Raw genomic sequence first — 8986 nt, forward strand, 5'->3', positions numbered from 1 at the left:
TGCCACTCAAATTGCATATCTAAAGTACGGAGAAAAGAAAGCAGATTTGTTAAGAGAGCAATAATAATAATATAATAATTTATTATTTATACCCTGCCCATCTGGCTGGGTTTCCCCAGCGACTCTGGGCAGCTTCCAACAGAATATTAAAATACAATAATCTATTAAACATTAAAAGCTGCCCAAAACAGGGCTGCCTTCAGATGTCTTCTAAAAGTCTGGTAGTTGTTTTTCTCTTTGACATCTGGTGGGAGGGCGTGCCACTGCCGAGAAGGCCCTCTGCCCAGTTCCCTGTAACTTGGCTTCTCGCAGTGAGTGTACTGCCAGAAGGCCCTCGGCGCTGGACCTTAGTGTCGGGGCAAGAGCAGGGATCATTCTGTTTGTAACCTAAGGGTAGTTCTGTTATTAATAAGACAGCCAATTGGGAAGCAGGGTGCTGATGCTCCAACTCTATGGCATCTTAACCACCTCGGTCTACTTGATATCAATTTTAAGGGTGCCAGGCTCCTTCAATGTTCAGACATTTGTTATCTTTCTTAAAACTACATGTTTTACCTGCAACACAATGTTGCAATGTCCCCCCACAGTGTTTTATTCACTCCTTTCCACAGTGAGACATCACTTCATGGCATGCTGAGTTTGATAGTTTTCATCCACCTAAAACTTCCCCCCCCCCCAAGATGTTGTCCTCTTCTGCAAATGTCAGGCTTTCCTACATTAGATGATACTATTTCCTGGTATGGGTGATACCTTTTTGGCTACATCAAGATAGCATTAATTTGCTATTAAAATATATTAATCAAGTCAATGTCAATTTGTTGCAAATGTTAAACTTTATAAAACAAATTATTCCAGCTTTTTCATCAGCTTTTTTCAACTGACAAAATAAGATTTCTCAAAATATTAATCTATTTTTCATTTTAAAATTTCATTAATTCTTCATTAATATTCATGTTAAAAGAAGAAAATATCAGGTTGTTTTTTAAAAAAAACCTAAAATGAATAAAACATGTATAGTGGCATCTAACAACATTACCCTCCAAAATTACACTTTCTCTTAATACCAGACCTTTTTAGGGTAAGAGAATTATCTGCCAAATCTGCCACTGTTTGATAAAAATAAGTAGATTGAAAATTTACATAATGATAACAGCGTAATGCAGACATACCATAATTGTTATAAAGCAGTAACTAAACATACATTATAAAGCAGTAACTAAACCTACCTTATACATTCCCACAACTGAATTTTAAATCAATGGAATGGGTTTTAATACAGAGTTGAAAACTAAACAGATTTAAATATTAAGTCATTACAACAATTTGTATTGTGAAGATGCTATGGTTTTTCTACTGCAAAACCAAAAGCTACAGTATAAAGTCCCTTTTTACTGATAAGGGATTTAAGATTGTGACATGGAAATTTGCCCGTCACCTATGGATATCATGAGTTCTGATGTCTGATCTTCAGCTCATTGAATGAAAAATAGCACTACCTACCTAAAATGTTTGACTGCCAGTACAATAAAGCATCTACTTGCCTTCCTTGCTTTCCTTGTAGACTTGAGCACCACAGTAAGAGAGGGCAATGTGAAGAATTTATATCTCATCAGGAGAATGATATCATGCCTCTTCTGAAGTAAAATTCAATAAACATTGCCTCTGACTTGAGTCAAAGGGACAAAGTATTGTTTTTCCTTTGGCACGGTGGTTGGGGGAATGGTATTGAGACAAAGTGTCTATATTGGGACAAAGTCTCTGAGGAATCCTGCATTCCCTGGGTTGAAGTCTCAGAAGTGTGCAAATTCATTTGGCCAAAAGGTATTTTGAATGCAATGGCCCTGATCCATGTAAAGATGGGTTGTTCCCACATTATGGTGAACTCAAGGAAACTTACTTTAACCTTGAAATCTCATTGCTTTCAAAGGGACTTTCACAGCTACTTTTCTCAGGAGGACAATGTCTCTTCAAAGCAATATCTGTTTTAATGTATTTTTAATCTTTTGTTGGAATCCGCTCAGAGTGGCTGGGGAAACCAGCCAGATGGGCGGGGTATAAATAAATTGTTGTTGTTGTTGTTGTTGTTATCTTTTTTCATTATGTTTGTGTAGCATAATGGACTGCAGATAGCAACATAGCAGTCATATCATAGAATCATAGAGTTGGAAGAGACCACAAGGGCCATCGAGTCCAACCCCCTGCCAAGCAGGAAACACCATCAGAGCACTCCTGACATATGGTTGTCAAATCTCTGCTTAAAGACCTCCAAAGAAGGAGACTCCACCACACTCCTTGGCAGCAAATTCCACTGTCGAACAGCTCTTACTGTCAGGAAGTACTTCCTAATGTTTAGGTGGAATCTTCTTTCTTGTAGTTTGGAACCATTGCACTGTATCCGCTTCTCTGGAGCAGCAGAAAACAACCTTTCTCCCTCCTCTATGTGACATCCTTTTATATATTTGAACATGGCTATCGTATCACCCCTTAACCTCCTCTTCTCCAGGCTAAACATGCCCAGCTCCCTTAGCCGTTCCTCATAAGGCATTGTTTCCAGGCCTTTGACCATTTTGGTTGCCCTCCTCTGGACACGTTCCAGTTTGTCAGTGTCCTTCTTGAACTGTGGTGCCCAGAACTGGACACAGTACTCCAGGTGAGGTCTGACTAGAGCAGAATACAGTGGCACTATTACTTCCCTTGATCTAGATGCTATACGCCTATTGATGCAGCCCAGAATTGCATTGGCTTTTTTAGCTGCTGCGTCACACTGTTGGCTCATGTCAAGTTTGTGGTCAACCAAGACTCCTAGATCCTTTTCACATGTACTGCTCTCAAGCCACGTGTCACCCATCTTGTATTTGTGCCTCTCGTTTTTTTTGCCCAAGTGCAATACTTTACATTTCTCCCTGTTAAAATTCATCTTGTTTGTTTTGGCCCAGTTCTCTAATCTGTCAAGGTCGTTTTGAAGTGTGATCCTGTCCTCTGGGGTGTTAGCCACCCCTCCCAGTTTGGTGTCATCTGCAAATTTGATCAGGATGCCCTTGAGTCCATCATCCAAGTTGTTGATAAAGATGTTGAATAAGACCGGGCCCAAGACAGAACCCTGTGGCACCCCACTAGTCACTCTTCTCCAGGATGAAGAGGAACCATTGATGAGCACCCTTTGGGTTTGGTCAGTCAGCCAGTTACAAATCCACTGAGTGGTAGCATAGTCAAGTCCGCATTTTACCAGCTTCTTTACAAGAATATCATGGGGCACCTTGTCAAATGCCTTGCTGAAATCAAGGTAGGCTACATCCACTGCGTTCCCTTCATCTACCAGGCTTGTAATTCTGTCAAAAAACGAGATCAGGTTAGTCTGACATGACTTATTTTTCAGAAATCCATGCTGACTATTGGTGATCACAGCATTCCTTTCTAGGTGCTCACAGACTGTTTGCTTAATGATCTGCTCCAGAATCTTCCCTGGTATTGATGTCAGACTGACTGGGCGGTAATTATTTGGGTCCTCTCTTTTCCCCTTTTTGAAAATAGGGACAACATTTGCCCTCCTCCAGTCTGCCGGGACTTCGCCTGTTCTCCAGGAATTCTCAAAGATGACTGCCAGTGGTTCTCAGATCACATCTGCCAGTTCTTTTAATTCTCTTGGATGCAGTTCACCTGGCCCTGGAGACTTGAATACATCTAGACTAGCCAAGATGGCAAGTATGCCATCACTGCTAGCAATAAAATGTGAGTGCCCACCACATCATCAGAAATAAGAGTTCTAACATGCAACCAACAAATGCTATTGCCTTGTCCTCTGACAAGAAGACCTGATACATCTTTGGCACAGTGACAGTTGGGCAAAGGACTCCTAAATAAGATAAATTACTGAGGAAGAGTTACATGGGGGTCTGGAGGTGAACATCTGTCCCTTTGGCCAAGAGAACTGCCCCATTCCCTACCAGAGTAATCAAGTAGGTCAGCAGAATTGCCACTAAGAGGGAGATTTGCACTTCAGAAGATCAGGCAGTGAGGTGAGGTAAAAATCTTTTATTTCTGTGATATCGTCTTTCTCCATCTTCCTGCCAGTTAGGTCAACTGGGATACCTAAAATACAGTGGAAACAGAGTAAATTTGTTTAAAGCTTAACTACTTAACAATATATAATTGATTACCTTTCTGACTTTTATTTACATAGAGCATGATTCAGTTTTTGTGTCTCCACACACCCCTCATCCAACCATGGCTACCAGCTTGGCCAGAGGGGACTGGCAGCTGAGTGGGAGGGAATTGCCTGACCCTTGTTTGAAACAAGGTCATAAGTACTTTTCACTGTGCAATAATTTAGAATTAATATAGCAAAGCTCTACCATGAGCCACTGTGAAAAGGAAATGCCATCTTATCAACAATCTTAACAATAATCAATTTTGAAATTGGAAATACAAAATTTAGGCCATATTAGGCTTCGAGCAAAAACCTGACCTTTGACTAATTAACAGTCTGTGTCCTTCCTAACTCTCTGTGCAACATTACCAACTAAATGAAATATTTGAAAATGAAAAAAGGAAGGATTTGCTTATGAAATCTCAAATTTCAGAGAGAAATCATACAAAGTGGTACTAAAATATCTTCAAAGATGTACAACTCATGCTTGGAATGGGACATTAAAGCTGAAGAGGTCAAGTATGTCATGACAAAGTGGGCAAAAGATGAGAGACATAATACTCAGGTGAAAGAATGATTTAAAATTCATGGCCTGTACTTCATTTAAATGTTGGAAAGGGGGGGGGGAAGGAAAAGGAAAAGGCCATTTGGATAATCCTAGCTCAGTACAGTCCCAGCTAAAGAAGATTGGTAAATTAAGTTAATGGAATAGGCTGAAATGGTTAAAATAATTGGGAAATCTAGAAATTAAGATGATAACAATATAAACAAGAATGGAAAATGTTTATTGTGTACACACAAAAGCAATGTACATAAGTAAATACATTAGCAGGATTTCGGAAAACACTTGTAACATGTTAGAAAATGTATTAAAAATGGAAGAAAATAGAAGTTAAGATTTTTGGGACGTGCCTAAATGAAAATAATAAAATTGAACCTAGGGTGGGGATGGAGGGAAGTCAAGGGATTAAAGTAATCCCAAACTAAGGATTTAATATGATTTTTTTAAAACAAAACAAAACCCAAAAACAGTAGTGTGTGTGTGTGTGTGTGTGTGTGTGTGTGTGTGTGTGTGTTGTTGTTGTTATTCAGTTTTGCTGGGGGGAGGTTCTTTTCTTTCAATGAAATGTTTTTGTTTTTTGTAAAAAGTTAATAAAAATATCACATTTTTTTTAAAAAACGGTCTGTGTCCTTGGTGGCAAAGAATCTTGGTAGGATGCAACTGAGTTGTTGTGTGCATAGAATGAAGTCCACTCATGCCACATCTCCTTCCACCTTGTGCACCCAGTAATCCCTCAATCTGCTGTAGAGGGTTGGGAGAAAACCCAGAGCAGGGAGCAAGAGGAGTGCATGGCAGAAGAGAGGGGGAAAGGTCCCATTGTGCAGGTGGACCTCGTTCCCCTGCTCACTGGCCACTTTGCGCTACACTGATTCCACCCACTATGTTTCTTCAACTGCGATCACAAAACCAATGGTATACATCCCTCCAAATGGATTTAAAACTCAGGTAGTGGGTTTTAACTCAACTAAATAGATTTAAAAATTAGATGATGGCAACAATATATTATGAATATGGTAAAAATATTTTTTTTACTGCAAAACCTAAACCTACAATATGCTTTTCCATTTTACAGATAAGGAATTTAAGATTATGAAAAGGAAACTTGCAAAAGATCACCTACTGAGATCATGACTTCTGATCTCTGATTGTTACGGTAGTTTGTGGAATTAATACAATAAGCGTATGAATAAGAAACAGCACTGCAGTTTTATAATATTAGACTACCTACCGACAAACGGAAGCCACTTGCCTTTCTTGCTTTCCAAGTACTCTATAGCACACATTCTCAAGCAAGACGATTAAAAAAAAAGTGGCGTCAAGAGAAATGCTGGCATATGTTTTCTAAAGTAAAGTTTAAAAAACTCCACATCTGCCATGAGAGGAAATGGCACCAAGAGAAAGTGGCTACATTTGGACAAAGGTCTCAAAGGAATCCTGCAGTTCCTGACTTGAAGACTCAGATGTGCAAAAGCTCTTTAGGCCAAAAGGAATACAATGGTCTTGATCATGGGCACAGCCAGGATTTTTGTTTTGGGTGGGGCAAGCCTTTTGTTGGGGGGCAGAAACTCAGTTAGCTATGTATTTTTTATTGATTTTTATTGATTTGGGGGGAGCAGCTGCCCCTCCATGCCCCTCCCTGCCCATGTTCCTGATCGAGAGAGAGAAAATGTTAGTCCCATGTTCTGGTGAATTCAAGCAGACTTTATTTAAGCATTAAAATCTCATTGATTTCTATGAGGATCAAGGGCAGCAAATTTGCTCAGGACCAAACCTGGTTTAAAAGGCTCTTTTATAAACAGCATCTTGTATTCCCGTTATCTTCCATTTGAGAGGCCACCCAGAAGAATCTAGATATGGTGGTGTGCGCTGTTAAATATCTAGCTATTAGAAAGTCACAAATAGGGGCAAAGAAGATGGTATCTCAAATAGCTTGCCAGGATTGATCTTCCTGTTATCAACACACAGACGGAAGCAGCTTTAGTCAGCAAAATCAATATCAACTTCAACATGCTAATGCCTTCAATATAAGTAGATGAGGCCTGAAAAGCCTTTCTTAGCCTTAGGTACAAACCTTGCCATTAGTTTACACACTTCGCTTTTTTGTTAATCTCCAAGCCCAACTCAAACATAAGAACTGATGCTTTTCACCTAACTATCTAGGAATCCATGGTTACCCAAGAGACTTAGCCTGTCTTTGTAGAAGAACATTTCTTGTGGAACAACACACTCACACACCTTGCATTTTACCCTTGGCTTTCCTTCATTCCAAAACTGAGGAAATTTTCATGTCACCACCATCAACCCCAACAGACCTCATCCTTGCAGAATCAGGAAATGCATTAAACTCTCTCAAGTCCACCCCTCCCTCTCCTTCCCCTGCCTTCTGCTTTGAAGCCCCATGAAGTCCCCTTCTCTTGGTGAAACGTGTTCTCTTCCTTGTCTGTTGTCTCACCCTAAAATCTCAATTCCCCTTTTCCTCACTATCCATACCCTCCCACTGCAAAAGGGTGACTGCCCCAAAATCTCTAACCCGCATTCTTGCAATTTTTGCCTTAAAACCTTCTCAGATCCCCAAACAGCGTACGGCAGTGGCGTAGCGTGGGTTGTCAGCACCCGGGGCAAGGCAAGTAATTTGCGCCGCCTAACCCGTGGATTTTAGCACTCGAGTGCGAGCGCGCCCCCTCCAGATGTTGCGCCCGGTGCAGCCGGCCCCCCCTGCACCCCCCACACTACGTCACTGGCGTACGGTGTCCAAACTGCATATGCAATTTACTCAAATCTAATGCACCATCAAATCTAATGCGCACCTTAATTTTCACAATATAATTTGGCCCAAAAGAAGTGTGCATTAGATTTCCGTAAATGTGGTACTTCATAACAGGCCATTAAATGATAGTCTGCCAGTACAGGCTCATAGGATGGATGGATGGATGGAAGGAAGGAAGGAAGGAAGGAAGGAAGGAAGGAAGGAATATTGTAGTGACTTTTAGCTCAGACGTACAATGTATTTGAAGGACAATATTCAAGGACATGGATGTTTGAACCCAATAATTTCATGAAAAAGTTTTCAGGTGAAATGCTTTGACCAAGGCCCTCTTAACATCCTTATTCCTCAGACTGTAGATCATAGGGTTTAGCATAGGAGTAACAATCCCGTACAACATGGAAACAATTCTGTCCTGTTTGGGCGAATAGCTGGAGGTGGGGCGAACATAGGTGGCAATGGTGGTCCCATAAAACAGGAAAACTACAGTCAGGTGGGAACCACAGGTAGAAAAGGCTTTGCGCCTTCCCTCAGCAGACTGCATGCGCAGGATAGTAGTGATGATATAGATGTAAGAGATCACAGTGACCAGGAATGCACCACTTCCTAAAATTCCAGCCACTAGCAGGAGAACCAGTTCAGGGAGGTAGGTAGAGGAGCAAGAGGCAGCCATTAGTGGTGGAATATCACAGTAATATTGGTGAATTTTATAGGGCTCACAGAAGGATAATGTAAAGGTCAATGAGGTATGAATCATGGGATTGATGAAGCCGATTAGCCAGGTCCCAGAAGCCAGCTGAACACACCGCCTTTTGGTCATGATGTTTGTGTAGTGCAAGGGACTGCAGATAGCCACGTAGCGGTCATACGCCATCACTGAGAGTAATAAAATTTCAGTGCCCACAGCATCAATCAGAAAGAAGAGTTGTAATACACAGCCAACAAATGATATTGATTTGTCCTCTGACAAGAAGACCTGGAGCATCTTGGGCACAGTGACCGTTGGACAAAGGACATCCAGGAAAGACAGGTTGCTGATGAAGAAGTACATGGGAGTCTGGAGGTGAACATCCGTCGCTATTGCCGTGAGGATTGAGCCATTCCCTGCCAGAGTGATCAAGTAAATCAGCAGAATTGCTACAAAGAGGAAGATTCGCACTTCTGGGAGATCAGACAGCTCTGTGAAGTAAAAATCTCTTGTTTTTGTGATATTGGCTTTCTCCATTGCCACTCAAATAGCATATCTAAAGTACGGAGAAAACAAAAGCAGATTTGTTAAAAGAGCAAGAGCAGGGATCATTAAGTTTGTAACCTAAGGGTAGTTCTGTTATTAATAAGACAGCCAGTCAGGAAGCATGGTGCCAATGCCCCACGTCTAGGGGGTCGTAGGCACCTGGGTCCCCTTGGTATCAGTTTTAAGGGGGCTAGGCTCCCTCAATTTTCAGACATTTGTTGTCTTTCTTAGAACTACAAGTTTGACCTGCAACATAATGTTGCGATGTCCACCCACAGT

General features: G+C 41.1%; 1 protein-coding gene across 1 annotated transcript; it reads right to left on the reverse strand.

Moving 5' to 3' along the window:
- Window positions 1-7762: 7762 nt before the first annotated feature.
- On the reverse strand, window positions 7763-8698 carry LOC128402752 (olfactory receptor 5V1-like). The gene has a single exon (XM_053367123.1). It carries the CDS (start codon window positions 8696-8698, stop codon window positions 7763-7765), a length of 936 nt encoding a protein of 311 aa, XP_053223098.1.
- Window positions 8699-8986: the final 288 nt, after the last annotated feature.

Source organism: Podarcis raffonei, chromosome 1 (genome assembly GCF_027172205.1).
Source record: "Podarcis raffonei isolate rPodRaf1 chromosome 1, rPodRaf1.pri, whole genome shotgun sequence".
Lineage (NCBI taxonomy): Eukaryota > Metazoa > Chordata > Lepidosauria > Squamata > Lacertidae > Podarcis > Podarcis raffonei.

What these genes read in the sequence shown, in the direction of transcription:
- LOC128402752 (XM_053367123.1), bottom strand. Translation starts at nt 8,698, where the DNA reads ATGGAGAAAGCCAATATCACAAAAACAAGAGATTTTTACTTCACAGAG.